This window comes from Haemaphysalis longicornis, unplaced genomic scaffold, assembly GCF_048455015.1.
Source record: "Haemaphysalis longicornis isolate Haplotype H1 unplaced genomic scaffold, Haemaphysalis longicornis Haplotype H1 scaffold_12, whole genome shotgun sequence".
Classification (NCBI taxonomy): Eukaryota; Metazoa; Arthropoda; class Arachnida; order Ixodida; family Ixodidae; genus Haemaphysalis; species Haemaphysalis longicornis.
In genome coordinates, this window is record NW_027526225.1 from 103,622,931 (window position 1) to 103,649,841 (window position 26,911).

Below are 26,911 nucleotides of genomic sequence, written 5' to 3' on the forward strand. Positions count from 1 at the left end.
TGCCGCAGTTAGCCTTGATGTAACGAAGTCGGCGAGCTGATCAGTCATGTTTTTGCACTTTTACTCACAAATCGACCGTGTAAATGAAATAATTTAGCGCATTCTAGCACCACCGTAAGAAACCAGCAGCAATAAAAACACCTAATATAGCCTAAATACGAAACTCGTCATGAGGATGATGATGAACCAAGAGTCCAGCACCATCTCGCGGATAAGGAAGCAATCACTTCTGGTTCTGCTTGTGTAGCCTGACACACGGAGTGCTACGTGGCCTGACACCACATAATGTAGCAGGAATAACTACCCTTCACGTTTCTTTTTTTTACCCGCACCGCTAACTACAGTGCGCTTCACATGTGAGTGCGTTTTCGGTTCCAGACTACGTTTTGAGGTGCCAGGTCGTCCTGTCGGCGTGTAGTCGCACGTCGACACTTCTATCTGTGGTATCGCTTCGTCGGTGATAACTACTGCTGCTAGAAAACGAAATGTTGTGCCTTTTCATAAAAAGCGCACAATTTTAAATGCCTTTTCTGCTGGCGAGAGAGAAGAGTGCTACCGCATCCTCTCAACAATCTTGAGTGCCGCAAAAATCACCAGGTTCGCAAAAGGCACCCGTTCAGATAATTTTGTTTCGAGGAACGCGTTAAGACGCTGAAAAGTGTCAAACGGCAGACGTGATACTTGAGTTATGTTTGCTAATACGGGGGTAGGTAGCCTTGCTTCTTTCGAGCGCCGTGTAGTGCCTAAGCTCGTGCGAAAGCAGCAGGCGCAACTTACGCAGTTTTTCGCTATAAAATACATCCATTAGGGTGGAGTTCGCCTTCACTGATTTCTAGCATTTTCGCTTTCTTTCTGATTCATTCCCACGATACGTAACTCGAAACTTGAATGCAACAAAAACCTGGATGTAACGAAAAATTGCGAACTTTTGTCAACTCCGTTACATCCAGGTTTAACTGTAGACTGCGTAGACTGCATGCAAACAGTCCCGTTGTGTTTAGGTTACTAGCCAATGCCGGCATACAGAAGAATTGGAATTCATAAGAAACGTCGCATGCTTCAATGCAATCACGTGGTATGCATGGTATGCTACGTTACGCAGTTTGAACACCACTCCTTCTAATGCGGCAGTGAGCTCACAATTACAATAGGTCATTTCAGTGCGTTACACAAAACCGGAAAGCTGAGCATTTGAAGTGCTGAAGTTACACCAAGGTTGTGATGTGTGCTCAGGTTCAAGAACTGAGGATCGATTTGAACTCCCTGAGGTTCTTTGACATGAACCCAATGTTGTGTAAAGTAGTGGTCCAGTCCTTTGCTTCCATAGTGTGTTAAATGATCCTCTGCACGCACTGCTTCCTCTAACTTGTTAGAGCAACATCTTAATACAGCATTTACCACAGAACCTTGCATACCAGCTTCTAGCAAAAACGTCTACATCAAGCTTTTACGTTCCATAATAAAACAGCTGACAGGTTGGCTGAAAGAAGCTAAGTTTTACTGCCACAAAAAAAATGTCTTCTTTCTTTTACCCAAGCACAATGTCCAAAAGATTTATTTTTTGTTCTTAGGATGCCCGCTGGCTAAGCAGAATGCACATGCAAGTCAGTCTTCAAATGCGCACCTTATAGCCGTGAATGACACCGTTGGACAGCCTTGGCTCCTTCCAGGCGACAACGACGGCAGTTTCTTGTCGGCCCTCCTGATAAACCTGAGACGGTGGCCCAGGTACTGAGGATGGGAACAGGGCAAAAATCACGTTTGTTTTACAAGAAATGCCTATATAATATGATCACGTCTTTAGTCCTCGCGAGTGTTCTCGCAGTGTGGCAAAACTACACCAGAAGCGTCAAAGTGCACTATTAAATACTGATCATTTGAAATGTCCTCTCTAAAACTATGAGTTTCAATAGGAAAAAAAACTAGTAGTAGTTATGTTTTTCAGTACAGTATTAAAGATTAATGTTCGCCATTTTTTAAAGCAAATACCATATCGTAATAGCTGCTTCTCTTTACAAGGATGAATGCACTGAATAAAGGGTAGTGTCTGTGCACAAGCTGACTGATAATGATGACAATATAGATGAGTTACATTTTATCCCATATCTCACGCATGACTGCCTGCAGTTGTTTTCATGTGCCTTTGTTTCATTCGTTTATTTTCAAGCTTGTCGCAATTATCTTTGCAGTTTTCCAGTCTTTTTTACTTAGTACTTTTGTAGGTTCCAAAACACAAAATTATAGCTGAGCTGATCAGAGGATTTGATTTAAAAATTACACCATCTTCCCGTAGGGGAATCCTGAGTAGTATGTGAAGCAGGCATGGGATCGAGTGAAGTTCCCATTAGTTTTCAGTTCGTCATTTCCGTTGACGTTCAGCTTCGCGTGCCTTCGTTGTATCAGCAGCTTCTTGACGTAGTTTGAATGAGTGAAGGACATAAGGCGCGTTCGTAGCGCGTTGTCCTGTCTCGGTTTGTAGCGCAGTGGGAAGAGCGCCACGTACCTCCCGTCGCGGTCAGGGTCGTGGGATCGAAACCGGGGCCGCCTAACTATTTCTTTTTATAGTGGACTGCGCTGACGTCAGCCCAAACGCTGACGGGGCTGAAGAGATGCGCATGCGCAGTAGAGTGCGGACGGCGGACAACAACGAGAAGGAGGGAGGGAGGGACACAGCCCCGATCATGAGATGCTTCGCATCTAAATACGACTGTCTGAGAACAGCGTATTGGTTGTTATAATATGCCGTGCTTATTTATCTTTTGGTGGGCACAATTCATCTGCTGCTGAGACGGAGCTTCAATAATAATCATACGCGTTCCCGACACGTTGCACGCGATTTCAGAATCAATCAAACGGAAACACCAAGTGAACCCCACAATGCGTCGCATCTACACAGGGCTCCCCTCGCGGGGAGGTGGGCGCAATTTTTCGTATGAGTTACGTTCTAGCGTGAGGCATTGAAAAGCGAGTGCCCTGTGTTTCAGTACCGTGACTACATGAGACGATGACCACAGGAGACGCTGACAGCCCAAGACGCTAAGGGGCATCGCCTCTAAAAAAATAGAAAGGCCGATACCTTACCAGTATATCGTCAGGGGCATCTGCTGCAGTGGACGACCCTCAAGATAAAACCAGTATTCCTTTATAAACCTGGAGTCAATGCCACAATTTATAACCCTTAGGGCCCATAGAAATGGCTATTTTTAGATAAACTAACTGCCTTAGCACACCTGGTGTAGCGGAATATGAAGTTGTCCTGAAGCACCGAGCCAACCCAACTGAAGGAATGGTCTCACTAAGTACCTCTTTGCATTAAATGCAAATACAGTCGACTCGCCATAATTCAAACTCTGATAATTCGTAGTTTCAGTGAATTCAAACAAATTTCAAATTTTTGGTATCCCGCTATCCTTTCAATGTATTTAAAAGCCACTTGATTCAAAATCCACCATTCGGTTAAGTCGTACTTTTTGCGTGCCCATATTGGAAAATATCTACTGCTTTCCCGCAACTATTAGAAAACTTTCGTGCTTACATAAATACAACAGTCGAAAAATGAAAAATAGGCCCCTCAAACGTTCAACAAAAGGCGCGTTGCCAGTAAACAAAAGTTTGAAACGAAGCACAAGGTATAGACCATGACGTTGCTCAACCTTCTAGCCTTATTTACCGTTTTTATGATGCGACGTTTAGGAACCAAAACAACAAACACGCCTCAAAAAAGTCCAAACATGTTGACTGACTGCACTTGTTGAAGCGGTCTACACCACACGGGCCACTGTCGCAAAAACAAAAAGAAAAACGCACAATCACGCATTCGCGCGTCGCGTGTCAGCAAAAAAATAAATAAAATAATAAAGCAATAAATAAAAGTGTAATTTCGCTATACAGTATATACATTATATTTCCTATGGCGGCAGAGCTGCCTCGTGGCCGAGTGGTCTGAAGCGCTAGATATATGATTTTGTATGTCGCAAGTTCGAATACCTGTCGGTACATTCCTTTACTTGTAAGTTGATTTTTTCGTTTTCGAACGTCGTTTTGTATACTGAGTTCACCATTTTTGGCCGTAACGTCCACGGCACCTCGAGCGAGTTCGCAGAACAAGCGCAGACTGACACTGACGGGCTAGCCAGTTCTTGTTGGCGTGGTATTGCCATAAGCACCGACTGCTTGCGGGCAGAGGGCACAGGTCAGAACCAGCAGACACTTGGCCTGGTGCGAACACGCATTTTACAATACAGGCATGAGTGAGGCAAGCTACAAGTGTGGGGGGAAAATGCATGGCATTTGAGCGTCTGCGCTGACCCGGAGGGCGTTCATCCACTGCGTGGGCTTCTGCTAGTGATTGCTACAATTCCAAGCCGTCCTGGGTAGCTTATCTTAGGCATTTTACAGCCGACAACATTGAAGAAGCGCGGTATGGGAATTACTGAGATATTGAGAATGCACATCCAAGGATAACGTCGGATGTCAAGCATGTTGTTTTACATAACCGAAACCAAAGCTTGCTTGAATGCTAATCTTGGACATCGTCCAATCACGGTGCACCTCGTCCTAACGTCACAGCCTTTAGTTGGCCGCAGACCGCGCATAGTAGTTTTTCTTTTTTCAAGCTTTATAAAATAATTACTGACTTATCAACTGCCTTAACGATGAAGCGTGTGTTAATTTGAGCCAGTCTACGTAGTGCATCAAAACCGGGAGCTTGACATATTCACTTCAGTGTCCCTTTAAAGAATTGATGCACTCGAGAAAATGTCCGCTAACGCATGCTTGAGCAGGCAGCTTGTAAATTTATTCGACATGTGTAGGCTGTTAACAATAAATTACAGCCCAATGATAAGGTATTCCAAAATGTAGTACTCAAACTACATCATTTGAAAAAAATCACAAATAACGATTTGGCAGCCTAAGTGAGTTCAGAAAAAGAAAGGATGTTTCCATGCAATCCTAATCACAGTTACCTTTTGTCGCCCTGATTAAAATTAAAAAAAAATACCTGATAATCCCTCACCTGTAATTGGTTCTGTCAGGAGCTGATAGGATATCCTTCTGTCCTGAAATACAAAAATGTAAATGTAGTCTCTCGGATATTTCACACCAGGTGCTATTTTGTGTGTTTCCTGCACATATATGGGCTAAAATTTGCCGAAGAATATAGCCTCCGTGAAGCACGTACTTACCCTACTTTGACCCTGTTAACTAGATCTTTCATTGGCCTTTGAGATATTTTCCCTTCCAGCTGGCAATGTAGTGATTAAGACATTCAGTACTTTCTCCTTTTTCTTGTCACCTTGGCCCCTTTTTTCTCCAACTCCCACTTTCTGGCGACTGGATTTGTTTATTTTGTAGGCTACACAAATGGGTACACGAATGAGACCACCTGGATTGGCAGCCCTTAACTCTTTCGTGACCGTGGGAAAATTGACCGATTTCTCGGGGTCAAAGAAAACCTTTTTTTCTACTAAAAAACGGTTAGGCACTAATTACCGGAACACAAAATGCAGATTATTTAGCGGGCTTTCCAATAACACCGGTTTGTAAATGTTTTCATGTATCATAGTTGCGACAAAATATCAAAATAAAACTTTTTCGCCAGTTGTCGAAGAAAACGATAAAGGAGTTGTGTACAACAAACCAAGGGCAGTAAAAAAATTAGAATATACATTTTGTAGAAGAACATTTCAAAAACACGCCCAAGAAAAAATGTGGACTTCAGCGGACAGTTTGTCCGATATATAAAAAAAATATTAGGGGCTATGGAGTCATAAGCTGCTCCACACGAGCTCTCGCTTTCGCGACTTTTCATGCGGAAAAAGGCCATTCACCTTTCCCAGTTGGGCATCAAGAACACCGGCAAGTCACAAGGAATCTCCCGTTGCCACGTTTGCCGCGGTGAGTGCATTTTACGCCAAGATTCCAAGCAGTTAAAATATCGCATCAGGCTAAGCCTCATGAGAGCAACGTTCCAAGGCCGGCGGAGGAGAGCGCCTCGAGGAGCCAGTGGCACATGCCCGCACCACGCGCATGAGCAGCAGCACGAGCTCTCCCCGGCAAGCTGCGGCTGGACAAGAGCTTCATGAGCCGGTCCAGCCGCAGCTGCTCGTCGCTGACGCAAGCTCCCACTACCCCACGATGAACCAAGCACCCGACGCGGCGATGCACGCGCAAAGCAAGGAACAAAACGAGGAAGACAACGCTATGCACACCGACTCCACCGAAGAAAGCTGCTCGTCAGCGAAGTGGACACACGATGAAAACAGCGGCAGAACTATCGATTTGCAGCATCAATGGAAAGTGACCGAAAGGAAACGAAACAAGACCGCCGCCACTCATGGAGCACCACCAGCCGCACAAGCCACCTCCCAGCACTCGGCCCCGGATACGGCGCAGCAGAAACGTTCCCGGATGCCACCATTGCCCGTAGACGACACGAAAATTATTTATCGCCCACAAGCCGGCCTTCAACTCTCAAAATGGTCCCTCGCAGAAATTACCAACGCCATCGGAAGGGCAAGCAAAATCACGCAGAAGGAATTCTACGACAATGTTCGCATTCAAGTGCAGCGCATCGAAAACCTCGTCATTGCAAGTACTCCAAGGAAAGATCTGGCTTTCGACTTTCTGGGAGAAATCAGCAGCATACAACTAGGACGAGACATATTCACCGTGCGAGCCCATGTGAAAACACCAGAATGGATCAGCAGGGGAGTCATCAACGGCATTCCACCGAATACCAGTACCGGAGAACTCATGGACGGACTCCGCGTGCCAGAGAGATATACGGTTGTTGCAGCACGAATGCTGGGAAAATCGTCTGCAGCCGTGATCTACTTTAACGGCCCCCATGTACCGTTCATCGTGACATATCAGAGTGGGGACTATCGTTGCAGGCCCTATCGCAAGACAGTACAGTACTGCCGTTCCTGCGGGGAGCTGGGTCACCGCCAAGACATATGCCCGCATCCAGCTAAAAACTTCTGCCACAAATGCGGCCAGACAAATCAACTACCTGACCACGAGTGCCGGCCTTACTGCAAAATCTGCAAACAACCGCATGAGACTTCAGGAACAGACTGCAGGCAGAAGCTGAAGCCAGGACCACCCCCCCACAAGGTTCGGCAGCAATGGGAAGTAAAGAGCCAAGATCCACGGAGCGGATGGCGGCCCCGCACAGAAGACTTCCCGGATCTACAAGCAGCCAACAGCACCACTTCAAATAACAGCAATAACAACGCGCAGAGAAGAAGCAGAGACAGATCCAGAGCGCATCCGCAATCTCGATCCGGCTCGCGAGCTCCATCCCAAAAGAGAGTAAGCTACGCCAATGTGGCAAGCGAATCTGGAAGAAGCTCCGAAGATAAAGCTGCCATCAAAGCCTTAGAGATGAAGATCCAAAGCCAGCAAACACTCATTGACAAGCTGCTCCAGCGCTGTCGAGAGCAAGAAGCTGCTAAACGCCCTCCACAACAAGTGCTACTCACAGAGGAGCGAGTCATTCAGCTAACTGAAGACAGAATAGCCGCACTTGAACAGAGGATCATGGCAAACATACAGCAGGTCGTCGCGGCAGAAATCCAGAAAGCCATAGCGCCTTTTGCGGAGCAAGCATCCCACAACACGGTAATCTTTGACAACTTCGTCGCATACGCCAGGAAGAACTACATCACCAAAACGACGCTCGACTCAATCCTCAGCCCTATAGTTGCGGCGCGGAAAAAGGCACGAAAAGATAGCCATGACGCTTCCCGTTCTTGCTCATTAAGTCGAGAAGAGCTCTCTGACATTGAATCTATCGAAGATGGCAGTCCAAACTAACGGCACCACAGACGACTTTCAAACCAAAATCTGGCAATGGAACTGTAGATCTATCAGGCGCAAAATCCCTAACCTCCTAGAACTCACTAAACAAGATGAACCAGATGCGATAGCCCTCCAGGAAACGTACAGCACTAACATTCGCCTTCAAGGATATAACGCCTTCAGCAGAACAGAGCGCACCGCAGTCCTGACTAAAAAGACCCTTACCGCCCAATTGCACGAAATCATGGACACCAACGTGGACCATACACTTGTCGAAATCTTACCTGGCAGAAAGACTCAGCAAAGCCTCTTCATTTTAAGCGTCTACAGCCCCCCTCGAGACCAACTGGCGAACTTCGAGCAATTTATAAGGAAAATCAGGAACATCACGAAAGGGCACAAAGTCGTGATCGCGGGCGATTTTAATGCTCCTCACATGGTGTGGGGGTACCCGTCAACAACTAAGAAAGGGACCCGCATACATGACGCCGCCCAATCTCACAATTTAAGTCTCTGGAACGATCCGCTGCAACTAGCCCGAGTAAGCAACAGCGTCTCCAGAGACACTAATCCCGACCTCACCTTTACCCACGGCATCCACCAGGCAGAGTGGACCCGACTGGAGGAGACGTTAGGAAGTGAGCATCACATCCTACAACTCGAGATAAGCCACCGAAAAAGAACCATTCAGTCCGGGACAGCAAAGATCACAGATTGGAAAGCCTTCCCTACCGACGTCAATCCTGGAAACATCGAAGAAATTGACAAATGGCTTTCTAAGATACTTGAAAAAGCGGGGGAGCACACAAAAATAATTCAACTGAACACAGATATTCCCGCTGTTGACCTACACCTTTCCCACCTTTGGGAAGCAAGAAGAAGCCTCCTCAAACGGTGGAAAAGACAAAAGCACAACAGAAAACTCAAGCTGAAAATCGCCGCCATCACTAAGAAAGCCGAAGAATATGGCGCCCTCCTCTACCGGCAAAATTGGGACAAGGCATGTGACCAACTTCAGGGCACCCTCAGCACAAAAAGGACCTGGCATATTTTACGAGGCCTTCTGGCGACTACATGGACAAAAATGCAGCAAAAGCAAGACCTTCAAAAAATCGTCCATTCATACGCAGGCACCCAACAAGACATACTAGATGAGATTCAACGCAAGTTTGCCGGTGACATCCCATCGAGTCCGACAAGTACTGATCCGTACCGCGGCCAACATAATCCCGACCTCGATAGACCCTTCACAAAAGCTGAAATGGAGGCAGCCCTGGCCAAACTCACAAGGAATACTTCGCCCGGCAAAGACAAGATTACCAATAAGCTCCTCCGTAACCTACCTCCAAACGCAACAGAAGCGCTCCTAGACTATTTTAACGTATGTTGGGAAACAGGCGAACTACCGGCAACGTGGAAGCACTCGGATGTGACAATGATTTCTAAGCCAAACAAGCCTCTACGTATTGAGAATCTTCGCCCTATATCACTGACTTCCTGCGCGGGTAAACTTCTTGAGCACATGGTCCACGATCGGCTCACGCCATATCTCGAGGACAACGGGTACATACCGGACACAATGTTTGGGTTCCGACAGCATTTGTCTACCCAAGACATCCTTCTGCTTCTGAAGGAGGACATCATAGACCGCTTGGATCGCCATCACAAGTCCTGTATACTTGCTATCGACGTCAAGGGCGCTTTTGACAATGTCAAGCATGAAAAGATCCTCGAAAATCTGCAAAGTACCAATTGCGGCCCCAAGCTTACAATTATGTTCAAAACTTTCTCACGAATCGCACGGCAACGGTGGGCATCGGCAACCTTCGAGGCGCAAAATTCCACCTACCAAACAAAGGCACGCCTCAAGGTTCAGTTTTCTCCCCGCTGCTTTTTAACATCGCCATGCTGCACCTGCCAAAGAAACTTCAAACTATCGAAGGACTGAGGCATGCTCTTTACACAGACGACCTCACGCTGTGGATGAGAGCGCCTACAACTGGAAGACAACAGGACGCCCTGCAGGAGGCTATCGACGTGATAGTAAACTACTTGGACTCTTGCGGTCTCCAGTGTGCTCCGGAGAAATCCGAACTTCTCGTGCTGAAGGCTCGAACTCGAGGACGACCACCTAAACTTCATGATCCGGATCCCAGCGTCACTCTTTATGGAGTGGAAATTCCCAGGGTCAACTCCCTTCGTGTACTAGGTCTGACCATACACAAGGATGGATCGGGTGCAGCTCATCTTCCCAAGCTACAACAAACTGTGACACAAGTCACCCACCTCGTTAAAAGAATCGCGAATCAACGAAGGGGGCTCAAAGAACACGACACCTTGCGGATCATTCAAGCATTAATAACCAGTAGGATCACGTATGGCACCCCATACTTAGCCTTAAAAAACGCTGAAATAAACAAATTGGACATAATTATTAGGAAAGCAACCAAAACTGCTCTAGGCCTTCCTTTCATGGCATCCACCGACAAGCTCCTTAAATTAGGCGTACATAATACGTGGGAGGAGATGGTCGAAGCCCACAAAGCCAGCCAACTCGAACGCCTCAAGCTCACTCCTACAGGCAGAGCAGTACTCCGTTTCCTCAACTACAGTGAAACCTACATCGCGGACACCGACCAAAAAGCGAGGCTACCATCGGAACTCCGAGAGACCATCTGTATAGCACGCATACCACGTAACATGCATCCCACTTACCACAAAGAAAGAAGACAGGCAAGATCAAAGGCACTCCTCCGAAAATATGAAAAGGATCCTAACACCAGATACACAGACGCTGCTCGATATCCAGACCACACTGCTTTCGCAATAAGCATCACGGACCCACGAGGCAGGGAATTGACGTCGGCAACAATACCGGCTCGTAACCCCGAAACTGCAGAAGAAGCAACCATCGCCTTGGCAATGACGTCCTGCAGCGACCGAGCACTGATATTCACCGACTCCCAAGCGGCATGTCGGAACTTCCAGAAAGGACGCGTGTCCGCGACGGCTCTTAATATCTTAAAGACGCGCCCCCAACTTCCTGACACCTACGTCACCTGGATCCCGGGGCATGAAGGGATGGCGGGAAACGAAGCAGCGCACGCTGCAGCCCGAGAGCACGCCAGCCAGGCCTTCCTGCCACCCAACATTCGTGCTGCAACGGGCGCAGCAGACGTACCCATCACCTACAGGGCCATACTTCAGCACTACCGACTTGAGCGGAGGAGATATCCCCCACCACACCCCGACCTCACCAAGGAAGAGAGCGTAATCTTTCGTCGGCTCCAAACAAACACGTACACACACGGAATAATCATGAACCGCATCTACCCCACGCAATTTTCATATCTCTCCCCTTACTGCGACATACCCGACACCTTGGCACACATGATCCTGGAGTGCCCTTGCGATGACCGCCGTCCAGACCCACCTGTGGATAGCCGAGCATCCTCAACAACCCTGACTGCCGCACCACAAGATATTGCAAGCGCCCATACCACCGGTGACCACGACATCGCTGAAAAGTGGGAGGCACTGCTCGTCTACGAGGATCCGGAGAACCAGAAGAATCTGGTGAACCGGGCGAAGACGGCAGCCACCGCCAGAGGTTTCCTGGACTGAGGAGACCTACCGCCTCGGACCGGCAAGGATCAAGTCCTGGCTAGTCTTTTCAGCAAATAAACGTTTATTTCTCTCTCTCTCTCTCATGCGTGGTGCTTGGGCTATGCGGTGAAGCCCTACCCTCATTTCAAATTGTGCAATTTTGGGTGGTTCCCTGGAACAAATCTGGCGTCTTGACATTATCACAGGCACCAATTTGCCCCCACTTAACATAAAAACATCGTGTCAATGCCCCACGTTGCATTTATGGCCATCACAGTATTTGGCAAGCACGCGATGCGGAAATACCTGCTTGAAGTTGAAATCGGAACTGCGTGGTTGATGATTGGGAACTTTGTGATGAGTGCGAACCTGACGAGTGAAAACCATTTTCTTATTCACCATTGGTGCCCTGATAACAAAAATCAAACGCCGATACAGAGTAATTACGACAGGCCCGCATTCGTGTTTGGTAGCAGTGACATGCGATCACCAGGCCTCTTTTTCTCATCCACGTGATTCAAATGCGTGTCAAAAAGTTCATCTTTGTTGCAAAAATGAAAACAAAACTGATTTTGAAAGGGCATTTTCTGAGCTAACTCGAAATAGCTTTACTTGTTCCAGCAACGCCTAGAACGTTATGAAAACGGGCTCCCAAGGTATTGGTCAAATTGAATGATTTTGAATAGGCGCGGTAACAAAACAGTTGAAGGGGCTGTTAGGGCAAGAGGATACAGGCAGCAGGGTTCGGTGTCATGGCTGACCCGAACGGGGTCCTGAGCTTTTATCAGACGATTATGTACCCGATGATGATGATTGGGATGTCTATGCACATACCCCAACGGGGAAATCAACATACTCCAGCAGCCGAAATATGCGCATGCCGTAAAGGGTGGCGGGAAAATCGCGCAGCGACGGCAATCTTGCTGGCAGTCCGGAACAATTTGGCTGCCATTGCGTCTCGATAATGCGTCAGCGTTGGAGGCTGTTGTGCGTATCCGTATTCTATATAGCAAGTCCTTGATGAAACAATGCCAGCCCAGCAAATCCAACAGCTTTCCCGAAGATTTGCACGAAAGCTCCGGCTGCCAGCAGTGCCAGTTTGGGTTGGAGAAGTGGATTTTGGCGACCTTTTCGCTGGTCGACTCACAGCCTTCGCAGCCCGCTTAGCAGCCCGCCCGCCAGGCTCGCAGAGTAGTAGAAAGTTCGTGAATGTTGTTGCTCGGTAAATGGAAGCAGGAAATGCTTCTGGGTGCTTAGGCACGGCTGGCTCTGATGAAGGCTCGCCGTCCCCAAAGGTAGCTGAATCTTGTCGGCTCGAAAGGCTTCCCAACGGTACTGTCACCACGAGGCAATGATTTAATGGGCAATAAATCCGCAGTAATAACATTTTGTTGTATTTGTCCAAGTCGGTACGGGTCCCGTGATACTCGTTGGCCTTCTACCTTTTCTCTTCCATCGCTGCCTCAACCTTCGTTGCAGTTTGAGAAGCGTCGAGCGTCGTAATGATGCCACCAAGGAGAGGATTTCTACTGGTATTGCCGTTATGATCCTGCGAGTTTTCAAGCGTTCGACGTCGATAGTGCATGGCTCCAGGAGACGGAAATACGGCCTTTCGAAATTTGCTGTCAATCTTGACCGTTCTTGTTAGGCGGCTCGTCTTCAGAAGTAGGCGGTGACTGTAACGGCGGTTTACCTGTTCCCGCGTCTGTATGTTGCCCTTTGGAAATGTTTGCCATGCGGTAACGGTGTGGACAAAATTCAACCGCAAGGAACTTCCGGGCTGAAGACGTTTCCTCAGAGACGAGCCCTGCCCGCCCGTAGCCATGTCATCATGGGCGAGCGTCATGCATGCGTGCACGCCGTGGTTTCTGGGCATACCAATAAAGCCTAGCTCCGTGGAACGCTTGAGGTGCTGGCGGGTAGTTGCACGCACTTGTCGGTAGAATTTCAAAAAGTTTCCGAAAGGCTTTATCCTGCATAACGTCTGCAACGAGGTTGTACTCCATCGCATGGGCTTGCTTCTCAATTCGAGTTTCTTCGGGAACTCGCGCTATATTCAGTTCGACAGAGTGCGCTGGCGTGTCCCGAAGTTCCGCTATCAAAGTCAAGTTCTTGCTGTCCCCTGTTGCAGTCTCGTGTTGCGTCGGCTGGTACAGAAATGCACTCGTGGTACCGGTACAAATTACGTGCGGATCTCTTGTCCGTGAACTTGTAGGATAGTAGTCAAGTTTGGCGATTCGGTATTGTAGCGTAATTCATTTTACCTCAGGCAGCATTCCCTACTTTCGGCAGGTTATGTAATGCGTAAAGAATGCTTTTGTGCTGTGAAAGCTATCGGTGTGTAACTCAGCCTGTTCTACTTCCTCCTCTAGTTCGTCGTCGACTAGGTCTATTATGTCCGAATCCAATTTCGGTAGGTTTATCCGTTTACGTTTGAGATTTTCCAGGCTCATTTCAAGTTTCCAGACATCTGGTAGCGGATTAGTGATTCCGTCAATACCGGTAAGAGTAGCTACGAATTCTGCACGGGCATTGTTTCGCAAAAAACACACAGCGTGCAGCTCACCAGCTTGCTCTTCGGTAGCGGTACTCTTGGTGCCAAGCATGGTGGACTGGTCGTTACGTGGTTTGTCTGCGTGGGTGGACGAGTTGCGGTCGGTTTTTTGTCGGTGCACCGGGGATGGCCACGCCCGGTGTCGGCCGTGTCTGGTTAGTCGCAGGTCCCTCGAGGCCGGCGGTAGGAACGCCGGTGTTGGCGTCGGTGCCTTCGAGGGAGTCGGTATGCGGTCGCTGTCAGCCATGGTGACTGGTGGCTCAGGGTGAGTCGGCGGTAAACGGTCCGGGTCGGACTTTCCCGAAGCCACTAGCATCCCTGCTGCTCTCCCCATCAGTCCCTGACCCTCCTTCCGCGTTTCGGCACCAAATGTTAGGGCAAGAGGACACCAGCAGTAGGGTTCGGTGTCATGGCTGACCGAAACGGGGTTCTGAGCTTTCACGCGATTATGTACACGATGATGATGATTGTGATGTTGATTAACATACCCCACACGGGGGGTTCAAGAGGGGCCATGCAGACAAAACACAAGTTTGGTTCATTCGGAAGGTTGCCTAGATAGAATCATACTGACCTCACTTTCAACGTAAACTTCGCTCAAATATGCTAAATAATTAGGAGCAAAGGGAGTGACCATACGACCCACCAGCTCATTTCCGGCAACAGAACCTATGATGTCATATGTGACAACTCTTTGGTTGGCTGAGGCCTGCAAAACGAAACGCAAATTAGCCGCGCTTATAAGTTTGCCGAACGCCCTATTTGCACTTGCGTTTAGCCCACAGTCTTTTATAGTCATAAGAGTGGAAGTGCAAACAGTGGAAAGTTATGCAAGTGCACGTAGACATAGAAGTACCGATGGGTACTGCTGTCGGTACTGCGCGCACTATGCTATTTTAGCTGCACAGCACTGCGGCTCTTTTTGTGGTTGTCTCAGAGGCCCCTGCCCGATTGGCGCAAGCGACAGTGTCTTACGTGATATATTTCTCGAGCGAACACACTGTTTCACGAAACAGTTATTTTATACCTCAACAAAAACAAGCGAGGTACAAATACGGTCAAAAACAAAGCAAAGGCCGAAAACGGTCAGCCCCGGGATGGTGGCGCCATCTAGGTTGACTAACGGTAAACAAGGCTCCCCACCTCATATGACATCAGTGCAGAGGTCATGAAAACACACGATTTAGCGGGAAAATCGAAGTTTTAATCTAAGTTCAATAATTTGTCAGTGAATAAAGCATCTTTTGCTTCCGAACAAGAGCTGGGGGCACCAAACCAAAAAACATGAAATCTTTCGAATGAAACAAACTTGTATTTTGTCTTCATGGCCCCCTTAAGGCGAAGGGAGAAGTTAGGTGAGGTTAAGTTAGGTAAGAGTAGGCTGGGTGGGGGTTTGGTGGGTTGGATATGACTGAATCGGGTAAGTTCACGTCAACGCGTTCAATAAATCGTGGCTGTACTGCAGTGTTCAGCCACTAATATAGGCCCAGTCACTTCCGCCCCACGCAAGACACACTTACTCCTTGGAAGTTCACTTCGGCTGCCAGCCCCACGCTGTACGTAGCCTCCGGAATGAGCGGCGCGTTGTAGTAGCCCCCGTAGTAGCGGCCGTCGCCCACGGTGAACTCTCCCTGACTCTTCACTTCATCAGGAGTCAGCTTAGCTGCCATGTAGAACGAGAGATTCATGGCCACCGACTCGTTGTAGTCCGGCGTGCCACCGGTCCACTCGTAAAGGGCGCTATCGCCAACACTGGCCTCGCTGGAATCACCGGCCGACCGCCTGGTACGGTTCTTGCGGTCATCGTGCCTCTGTACCAGCACATAGTAAGCCCTGCAATATGGTAGAAAAGCACGTAAATAGCCGGTAAGCATAGCTAAAACAACACAAAGGACGGGACAAGGAAGAACAACAGGACGAAACGCGGTCCTGTGGTTCAAAAGCGCTCCGCTCTGTTGTTCTTCCTTGTCCCGTCCTTTGCGCTGTTGCTATTCTTGAATATGAACCAGCCAGCCCAAACTTTTACATTGTTTTAGCCGGTAATAAATGCAATTCAGTCATGCGGAACAAGTTCAGCGTTGTAATTTGACAAAACTGAAATATCGATGCAAGAATTTTGGGAACTCAGGAGTGGGAAAAACTTTACACTAGGGAAATCATACTTCATCATCATCATCATCACCAGCCTATCTGCGCCCACTGCAGGGTAACGGCTTCTCCCATTAATCTCCAATTACCGCGGTCCTGGGCTAACTGCGACCAAAATATCCACGCAAACTTCTTGATCAAATCTGCCTATCTAACTTTCGGCCGCCCCCTGCAGCGCTTGCCTCCTCTAGGGATCCGCTCTGTTACCCTTAATGACCAACAGTTATCTTGACTTCGCATTACATGCCCTCCCACGTCCATTTCTTCTTAATTTCTACTAATATGTCCTTAACAAGCGTTTGTTCCTTGACGTACTCCGCTCTCTTCTGGTCCCTTAATGTTACACCTATCATTTTCCGCTCCATTTCCCGCTGAGTCGTCTTCAATTTAAGTTGAGCCCTCTTAGTGAGCCTCCAAGTTTCTGCCCCGTAGGTGAGTACCGGTAAGATGCAGCTATCATACACTTTCTTTTTCAGGGACAATGGTAGGCTGCCAGTCATTATCTGAGAATATCTGTCGTATGCACTCCACCCCATTCTTATCCTTCTATATATCTCCGCCTCATGTTTGGGATCCGGCAGTGTTCTGTTACCCGGAAAATGAAGTGACAGGAGTTTCATCAATAGTGGATTTTGCATTATCTACAACATTCCACTAAAAAAGAAAAAGAAAAAAAGCAGAGCAGAATTCTTTCGCCCTAGTTCACGTGTTTAAGTGGTTTACACAGACATTTTATTGCTGTCAGCAATTTCACACGAATCAAATGAAATATGTTGGCAACATAGTGGCAGCTGCTGTCTGTGCAGCAAACCATTTTACACAAGAAAGGGATTAGGCTCTTATTGGGCAATTGATGCAAAGCGTTTCACTTCCATTTTTGCAGCTCATAACATTTTGAGTTACAGCTCACATTTATTGCAGTTCTCTTTGTTGCTAAATGCAGGAACGCTTCAAGCAAATAAAGATGTATTCTATTTTTCTGCTTTTAATGCAGGTTCAGAAGCAAAATGTCGGGCAGTCGCAAAGTTAGTAGGTTAAAAAAACACTTTGATCTTCATGCCTTTGCGCCCGACCCACCGAGCCTTGTATATAGTGACGTGTAACTGATAAAAAGAAAATAGACACCGAAAGAAACCTACTCGATGTCATCCGGCTGATCGCCAAGTGCTGCCAGCTGCAGCGTGATGGCTGTCTCACTGACAGACTTCAGCTCGGCCTTTGTCTCGATCACAGGGACTGCACGGTAGAGGGACATTGTAGGCATGATGCCACTCCCCTATTGTGCACAGAATACACGTATAATTGCTTACATGCCAATCATTTTAACTCTTTCTGCATTGTTAAAGGGGTCCCGGAACACGTTCTGAACACGGTCAATAAACTCGTGCAACCATTGATCAAGGATATCTCACACTAATGTTGCTTTTTCACGAATGATAGGAATATCACAATTTTGCTGCAAAGTTTCTTCTTCCCCTCCACTACACTTATTTTTAAGTGCGAAATGACTCCGTTAACACTCACTGAACTGACAAAATTCAGGCGGGAGGACGTCACTTGAAACGGGCTGTGCGGGGTGGGGGGGGGCACCCTATGGCCTCGATAGCGTCAGGAGACACTACTTTTCTGGACATCTTTAAAGCATGGCCGCTTCAGGAGCTCATTCTCATTATATTTCATTTCGCATGAACGCAAATTATGTCAGAATATCTAGGTGTCTCGTCATCGATAAAAAAATTGGCTGGCGATTACGATGCTATCTAATGCGATATTTGGGTGCAGCAGCAGTGCGCTGAGACAGCACTCATTTGTGGGTTCTCTCGACGGCAGCGATGATGAGCCTCTGCGTCGGCGGCGCAGTGCGTCTCAGGAAGGGACCGCAACCCGTGTCTCAGGCAGGGAACGCACGCCCCCCTCACGTTTTCGCCAGTATCGCGCAGACGAGCCTCTTGTGCGGGCACAGCACGCTGCCCCCCTACTCCCCCACCGCACTTTCGGAGAGCGCTCGCGCCGCCAAGGAGAACCGCCCTCCCCTCCCATTTTCACGACACTCGCCTCCTTTGCTTTCTTTCACTATTCGGTAGTGCCATCGTTCACTCGCTATTTTCCCTATTCCGCCTAGACAAAATGGTAGCTGGTCCCAGCTGGTTCATGGCCGAATTCCCAGCTGGGCGCTGCTGGTCCTAGCTGGTCCGAACTGGTCCCAGTTGTTCTTGACATCGTTCACTCGGTTAGACGATGACGCAGCTCAGCCCAGAGATGGCCGCCAAAGGGCTGTGCCCTAAAAACAAATGAACAAGGCTTGCGAAGACGAAGTCAAATTTATTGGAGGTTCTGCATTAGCACCCTTTGGATTAACAAGCTTATCACTCATGTTGAATGCAACGTTCCTATGCCACATTGTGTAAGAGCAGTATTTGTGTCCATCAGATAACAAGAGGAAGGAAAGAAATTGAGGGGTGGCTTTTCTGGGGTTCTCCAAACTTAAATGTCAGCATAAAGATGTCACAAATGAAACATGACCCCTTTACAGGTGTAGTGCTGAAAGAGACTTAGCCTCTTCATCTACAGTACACTGCCCATACAGTGATGAAAGCGTCACCTCACAATCAGTGCTGATATGCGGTAGTGACTTGTGGTATAACTTTCACATTTATAGTTTTTTGACCTGCCCTGTGTGAGGGCATATACTTTTTCGCAGGTAATAGTCTTAATGCCTCATGACTACAGATGATGGCCGATTTTGTGGCATTATGATTCTCTAGAAGATGCATGCGGGGTGGAAATAAGACTTCTCACCACGTGGCCTGGTGTAAACTGTGATGTTCACTGGCTTGCCGTAACCAGCTGACGTCCTTGCCGACACTTCCGCTACGTACGCTGTGCCAGCTTCCAGCCCATCAAATTGCACCTTTCTTGCTTCTGGTCCCACTTTTGATACGTTTTCCGCCGCCGGTGAGTTTAGATTAACCATAGTGACCTACTTAGACAAAAAAACAACAAAAAAAGGAATGTAGAGAAGGGGAATGCAAACAATAAAATTTCAGTTGAGATCAAATGTGAATAGAACAGCTTTGAATGTTAATAGCAAAAAATTCTAACAACAAATACAGTCAAACCTGACCGTAACGAACATCAATGGAACGAATTGCTGGATTTAACGAAGTGTTTCAATTCCGCATTGGCACCCCCGTAGGAGCCCATACGCTCGCGACCTCTATGCCGCAGTTAGCCTTGATGTAACGAAGTCGGCGAGCTGATCAGTCATGTTTTTGCACTTTTACTCACAAATCGACCGTGTAAATGAAATAATTTAGCGCATTCTAGCACCACCGTAAGAAACCAGCAGCAATAAAAACACCTAATATAGCCTAAATACGAAACTCGTCATGAGGATGATGATGAACCAAGAGTCCAGCACCATCTCGCGGATAAGGAAGCAATCACTTCTGGTTCTGCTTGTGTAGCCTGACACACGGAGTGCTACGTGGCCTGACACCACATAATGTAGCAGGAATAACTACCCTTCACGTTTCTTTTTTTTACCCGCACCGCTAACTACAGTGCGCTTCACATGTGAGTGCGTTTTCGGTTCCAGACTACGTTTTGAGGTGCCAGGTCGTCCTGTCGGCGTGTAGTCGCACGTCGACACTTCTATCTGTGGTATCGCTTCGTCGGTATAACTACTGCTGTTAGAAAACGAAAAGTTGTGCCTTTTCATAAAAAGCGCACAATTTTAAATGCCTTTTCTGCTGGCGAGAGAGAAGAGTGCTACCGCATCCTCTCAACAATCTTGAGTGCCGCAAAAATCACCAGGTTCGCAAAAGGCACCCGTTCAGATAATTTTGTTTCGAGGAACGCGTTAAGACGCTGAAAAGTGTCAAACGGCAGACGTGATACTTGAGTTATGTTTGCTAATACGGGGGTAGGTAGCCTTGCTTCTTTCGAGCGCCGTGTAGTGCCTAAGCTCGTGCGAAAGCAGCAGGCGCAACTTACGCAGTTTTTCGCTATAAAATACATCCATTAGGGTGGAGTTCGCCTTCACTGATTTCTAGCATTTTCGCTTTCTTTCTGCTTCATTCCCACGATACGTAACTCGAAACTTGAATGCAACAAAAACCTGGATGTAACGAAAAATTGCGAACTTTTGTCAACTCCGTTACATCCAGGTTTAACTGTAGACTGCGTAGACTGCATGCAAACAGTCCCGTTGTGTTTAGGTTACTAGCCAATGCCGGCATACAGAAGAATTGGAATTGATAAGAAACGTCGCATGCTTCAATGCAATCACGTGGTATGCATGGTATGCTACGTTACGCAGTTTGAACACCGCTCCTTCTAATGCGGCAGTGAGCTCACAATTACAATAGGTCATTTCAGTGCGTTACACAAAACCGGAAAGCTGAGCATTTGAAGTGCTGAAGTTACACCAAGGTTGTGATGTGTGCTCAGGTTCAAGAACTGAGGATCGATTTGAACTCCCTGAGGTTCTTTGACATGAACCCAATGTTGTGTAAAGTAGTGGTCCAGTCCTTTGCTTCCATAGTGTGTTAAATGATCCTCTGCACGCACTGCTTCCTCTAACTTGTTAGAGCAACATCTTAATACAGCATTTACCACAGAACCTTGCATACCAGCTTCTAGCAAAAACGTCTACATCAAGCTTTTACGTTCCATAATAAAACAGCTGACAGGTTGGCTGAAAGAAGCTAAGTTTTACTGCCACAAAAAAAATGTCTTCTTTCTTTTACCCAAGCACAATGTCCAAAAGATTTATTTTTTGTTCTTAGGATGCCCGCTGGCTAAGCAGAATGCACATGCAAGTCAGTCTTCAAATCCGCACCTTATAGCCGTGAATGACACCGTTGGACAGCCTTGGCTCCTTCCAGGCGACAACGACGGCAGTTTCTTGTCGGCCCTCCTGATAAACCTGAGACGGTGGCCCAGGTACTGAGGATGGGAACAGGGCAAAAATCACGTTTGTTTTACAAGAAATGCCTATATAATATGATCACGTCTTTAGTCCTCGCGAGTGTTCTCGCAGTGTGGCAAAACTACACCAGAAGCGTCAAAGTGCACTATTAAATACTGATCATTTGAAATGTCCTCTCTAAAACTATGAGTTTCAATAGGAAAAAAAACTAGTAGTAGTTATGTTTTTCAGTACGGTATTAAAGATTAATGTTCGCCATTTTTTAAAGCAAATACCATATCATAATAGCTGCTTCTCTTTACAAGGATGAATGCAGTGAATAAAGGGTAGTGTCTGTGCACAAGCTGACTGATAATGATGACAATATAGATGAGTTACATTTTATCCCATATCTCACGCATGACTGCCTGCAGTTGTTTTCATGTGCCTTTGTTTCATTCGTTTATTTTCAAGCTTGTCGCAATTATCTTTGCAGTTTTCCAGTCTTTTTTACTTAGTACTTTTGTAGGTTCCAAAACCCAAAATTATAGCTGAGCTGATCAGAGGATTTGATTTAAAAATTACACCATCTTCCCGTAGGGGAATCCTGAGTAGTATGTGAAGCAGGCATGGGATCGAGTGAAGTTCCCATTAGTTTTCAGTTCGTCATTTCCGTTGACGTTCAGCTTCGCGTGCCTTCGTTGTATCAGCAGCTTCTTGACGTAGTTTGAATGAGTGAAGGACATAAGGCGCGTTCGTAGCGCGTTGTCCTGTCTCGGTTTGTAGCGCAGTGGGAAGAGCGCCACGTACCTCCCGTCGCGGTCAGGGGTCGTGGGATCGAAACCGGGGCCGCCTAACTATTTCTTTTTATAGTGGACTGCGCTGACGTCAGCCCAAACGCTGACGGGGCTGAAGAGATGCGCATGCGCAGTAGAGTGCGGACGGCGGACAACAACGAGAAGGAGGGAGGGAGGGACACAGCCCCGATCATGAGATGCTTCGCATCTAAATACGACCGTCTGAGAACAGCGTATTGGTTATTATAATATGCCGTGCTTATTTATCTTTTGGTGGGCACAATTCATCTGCTGCTGAGACGGAGCTTCAATAATAATCATACGCGTTCCCGACACGTTGCACGCGATTTCAGAATCAATCAAACGGAAACACCAAGTGAACCCCACAATGCGTCGCATCTACACAGGGCTCCCCTCGCGGGGAGGTGGGCGCAATTTTTCGTATGAGTTACGTTCTAGCGTGAGGCATTGAAAAGCGAGTGCCCTGTGTTTCAGTACCGTGACTACATGAGACGATGACCACAGGAGACGCTGACAGCCCAAGACGCTAAGGGGCATCGCCTCTAAAAAAATAGAAAGGCCGATACCTTACCAGTATATCGTCAGGGGCATCTGCTGCAGTGGACGACCCTCAAGATAAATCCAGTATTCCTTTATAAACCTGGAGTCAATGCCACAATTTATAACCCTTAGGGCCCATAGAAATGGCTATTTTTAGATAAACTAACTGCCTTAGCACACCTGGTGTAGCGGAATATGAAGTTGTCCTGAAGCACCGAGCCAACCCAACTGAAGGAATGGTCTCACTAAGTACCTCTTTGCATTAAATGCAAATACAGTCGACTCGCCATAATTCAAACTCTGATAATTCGTAGTTTCAGTGAATTCAAACAAATTTCAAATTTTTGGTATCCCGCTATCCTTTCAATGTATTTAAAAGCCACTTGATTCAAAATCCACCATTCGGTTAAGTCGTACTTTTTGCGTGCCCATATTGGAAAATATCTACTGCTTTCCCGCAACTATTAGAAAACTTTCGTGCTTACATAAATACAACAGTCGAAAAATGAAAAATAGGCCCCTCAAACGTTCAACAAAAGGCGCGTTGCCAGTAAACAAAAGTTTGAAACGAAGCACAAGGTATAGACCATGACGTTGCTCAACCTTCTAGCCTTATTTACCGTTTTTATGATGCGACGTTTAGGAACCAAAACAACAAACACGCCTCAAAAAAGTCCAAACATGTTGACTGACTGCACTTGTTGAAGCGGTCTACACCACACGGGCCACTGTCGCAAAAACAAAAAGAAAAACGCACAATCACGCATTCGCGCGTCGCGTGTCAGCAAAAAAATAAATAAAATAATAAAGCAATAAATAAAAGTGTAATTTCGCTATACAGTATATACATTATATTTCCTATGGCGGCAGAGCTGCCTCGTGGCCGAGTGGTCTGAAGCGCTAGATATATGATTTTGTATGTCGCAAGTTCGAATACCTGTCGGTACATTCCTTTACTTGTAAGTTGATTTTTTCGTTTTCGCCCGTCGTTTTGTATACTGAGTTCACCATTTTTGGCCGTAACGTCCACGGCACCTCGAGCGAGTTCGCAGAACAAGCGCAGACTGACACTGACGGGCTAGCCAGTTCTTGTTGGCGTGGTATTGCCATAAGCACCGACTGCTTGCGGGCAGAGGGCACAGGCCAGAACCAGCAGACACTTGGCCTGGTGCGAACACGGATTTTACAATACAGGCATGAGTGAGGCAAGCTACAAGTGTGGGGGGAAAATGCATGGCATTTGAGCGTCTGCGCTGACCCGGAGGGCGTTCATCCACTGCGTGGGCTTCTGCTAGATATTGCTACAATTCCAAGCCGTCCTGGGTAGCTTATCTTAGGCATTTTACAGCCGACAACATTGAAGAAGCGCGGTATGGGAATTACTGAGATATTGAGAATGCACATCCAAGGATAACGTCGGATGTCAAGCATGTTGTTTTACATAACCGAAACCAAAGCTTGCTTGAATGCTAATCTTGGACATCGTCCAATCACGGTGCACCTCGTCCTAACGTCACAGCCTTTAGTTGGCCGCAGACCGCGCATAGTAGTTTTTCTTTTTTCAAGCTTTATAAAATAATTACTGACTTATCAACCGCCTTAACGATGAAGCGTGTGTTAATTTGAGCCAGTCTACGTAGTGCATCAAAACCGGGAGCTTGACATATTCACTTCAGTGTCCCTTTAAAGAATTGATGCACTCGAGAAAATGTCCGCTAACGCATGCTTGAGCAGGCAGCTTGTAAATTTATTCGACATGTGTAGGCTGTTAACAATAAATTACAGCCCAATGATAAGGTATTCCAAAATGTAGTACTCAAACTACATCATTTGAAAAAAATCACAAATAACGATTTGGCAGCCTAAGTGAGTTCAGAAAAAGAAAGGATGTTTCCATGCAATCCTAATCACAGTTACCTTTTGTCGCCCTGATTAAACTTAAAAAAAAATACCTGATAATCCCTCACCTGTAATTGGTTCTGTCAGGAGCTGATAGGATATCCTTGTGTCCTGAAATACAAAAATGTAAATGTAGTCTCTCGGATATTTCACACCAGGTGCTATTTTGTGTGTTTCCTGCACATATATGGGCTAAAATTTGCCGAAGAATATAGCCTCCGTGAAGCACGTACTTACCCTACTTTGACCCTGTTAACTAGATCTTTCATTGGCCTTTGAGATATTTTCCCTTCCAGCTGGCAATGTAGTGATTAAGACATTCAGTACTTTCTCCTTTTTCTTGTCACCTTGGCCCCTTTTTTCTCCAACTCCCACTTTCTGGCGACTGGATTTGTTTATTTTGTAGGCTACACAAATGGGTACACGAATGAGACCACCTGGATTGGCAGCCCTTAACTCTTTCGTGACCGTGGGAAAATTGACCGATTTCTCGGGGTCAAAGAAAACCTTTTTTTCTACTAAAAAACGGTTAGGCACTAATTACCGGAACACAAAATGCAGATTATTTAGCGGGCTTTCCAATAACACCGGTTTGTAAATGTTTTCATGTATCATAGTTGCGACAAAATATCAAAATAAAACTTTTTCGCCAGTTGTCGAAGAAAACGATAAAGGAGTTGTGTACAACAAACCAAGGGCAGTAAAAAAATTAGAATATACATTTTGTAGAAGAACATTTCAAAAACACGCCCAAGAAAAAATGTGGACTTCAGCGGACAGTTTGTCCGATATATAAAAAAAATATTAGGGGCTATGGAGTCATAAGCTGCTCCACACGAGCTCTCGCTTTCGCGACTTTTCATGCGGAAAAAGGCCATTCACCTTTCCCAGTTGGGCATCAAGAACACCGGCAAGTCACAAGGAATCTCCCGTTGCCACGTTTGCCGCGGTGAGTGCATTTTACGCCAAGATTCCAAGCAGTTAAAATATCGCATCAGGCTAAGCCTCATGAGAGCAACGTTCCAAGGCCGGCGGAGGAGAGCGCCTCGAGGAGCCAGTGGCACATGCCCGCACCACGCGCATGAGCAGCAGCACGAGCTCTCCCCGGCAAGCTGCGGCTGGACAAGAGCTTCATGAGCCGGTCCAGCCGCAGCTGCTCGTCGCTGACGCAAGCTCCCACTACCCCACGATGAACCAAGCACCCGACGCGGCGATGCACGCGCAAAGCAAGGAACAAAACGAGGAAGACAACGCTATGCACACCGACTCCACCGAAGAAAGCTGCTCGCCAGCGAAGTGGACATACGATGAAAACAGCGGCAGAACTATCGGTTTGCAGCATCAATGGAAAGTGACCGAAAGGAAACGAAACAAGACCGCCGCCACTCATGGAGCACCACCAGCCGCACAAGCCACCTCCCAGCACTCGGCCCCGGATACGGCGCAGCAGAAACGTTCCCGGATGCCACCATTGCCCGTAGACGACACGAAAATTATTTATCGCCCACAAGCCGGCCTTCAACTCTCAAAATGGTCCCTCGCAGAAATTACTAACGCCATCGGAAGGGCAAGCAAAATCACGCAGAAGGAATTCTACGACAATGTTCGCATTCAAGTGCAGCGCATCGAAAACCTCGTCATTGCAAGTACTCCAAGGAAAGATCTGGCTTTCGACTTTCTGGGAGAAATCAGCAGCATACAACTGGACGAGACATATTCACCGTGCGAGCCCATGTGAAAACACCAGAATGGATCAGCAGGGGAGTCATCAACGGCATTCCACCGAATACCAGTACCGGAGAACTCATGGACGGACTCCGCGTGCCAGAGAGATATACGGTTGTTGCAGCACGAATGCTGGGAAAATCGTCTGCAGCCGTGATCTACTTTAACGGCCCCCATGTACCGTTCATCGTGACATATCAGAGTGGGGACTATCGTTGCAGGCCCTATCGCAAGACAGTACAGTACTGCCGTTCCTGCGGGGAGCTGGGTCACCGCCAAGACATATGCCCGCATCCAGCTAAAAACTTCTGCCACAAATGCGGCCAGACAAATCAACTACCTGACCACGAGTGCCGGCCTTACTGCAAAATCTGCAAACAACCGCATGAGACTTCAGGAACAGACTGCAGGCAGAAGCTGAAGCCAGGACCACCCCCCCACAAGGTTCGGCAGTAATGGGAAGTAAAGAGCCAAGATCCACGGAGCGGATGGCGGCCCCGCACAGAAGACTTCCCGGATCTACAAGCAGCCAACAGCACCACTTCAAATAACAGCAATAACAACGCGCAGAGAAGAAGCAGAGACAGATCCAGAGCGCATTCGCAATCTCGATCCGGCTCGCGAGCTCCATCCCAAAAGAGAGTAAGCTACGCCAATGTGGCAAGCGAATCTGGAAGAAGCTCCGAAGATAAAGCTGCCATCAAAGCCTTAGAGATGAAGATCCAAAACCAGCAAACACTCATTGACAAGCTGCTCCAGCGCTGTCGAGAGCAAGAAGCTGCTAAACGCCCTCCACAACAAGGGCTACTCACAGAGGAGCGAGTCATTCAGCTAACTGAAGACAGAATAGCCGCACTTGAACAGAGGATCATGGCAAACATACAGCAGGTCGTCGCGGCAGAA

At 47.3% G+C, this 26,911-nt stretch overlaps 3 protein-coding genes across 3 annotated transcripts in view; 1 reads left to right on the forward strand and 2 right to left on the reverse strand.

The window, feature by feature from the left end:
• LOC144161757 (receptor-type tyrosine-protein phosphatase epsilon-like) overlaps positions 1-204 on the reverse strand; it is an 84,181-nt gene extending 83,977 nt beyond the window's left edge. The window contains 1 exon segment of the mRNA XM_077692360.1: positions 160-204. Within this exon segment, the coding sequence (XP_077548486.1) occupies positions 160-204 (45 nt within the window).
• Positions 205-4,868: 4,664 nt separating this feature from the next.
• LOC144161759 (receptor-type tyrosine-protein phosphatase T-like) overlaps positions 4,869-26,911 on the reverse strand; it is a 31,828-nt gene continuing 9,785 nt past the window's right edge. Inside the window, exons 3-8 of the mRNA XM_077692361.1 lie at positions 24,352-24,394; positions 20,958-21,064; positions 18,914-19,094; positions 17,254-17,350; positions 15,487-15,799; positions 4,869-5,060 (exon numbers count right to left, since the gene is read on the reverse strand). Of these exons, the coding sequence (XP_077548487.1) occupies positions 4,989-5,060; positions 15,487-15,799; positions 17,254-17,350; positions 18,914-19,094; positions 20,958-21,064; positions 24,352-24,394 (813 nt within the window). The 3' untranslated portion in view covers positions 4,869-4,988. The remainder of the gene's footprint in view (positions 5,061-15,486; positions 15,800-17,253; positions 17,351-18,913; positions 19,095-20,957; positions 21,065-24,351; positions 24,395-26,911) is intronic.
• Positions 9,712-11,451, forward strand: LOC144162198 (uncharacterized). The gene has a single exon (XM_077692670.1). The coding sequence runs from the start codon at positions 9,712-9,714 to the stop codon at positions 11,428-11,430; it is 1,719 nt and encodes a 572-aa protein (XP_077548796.1). The 3' UTR covers positions 11,431-11,451.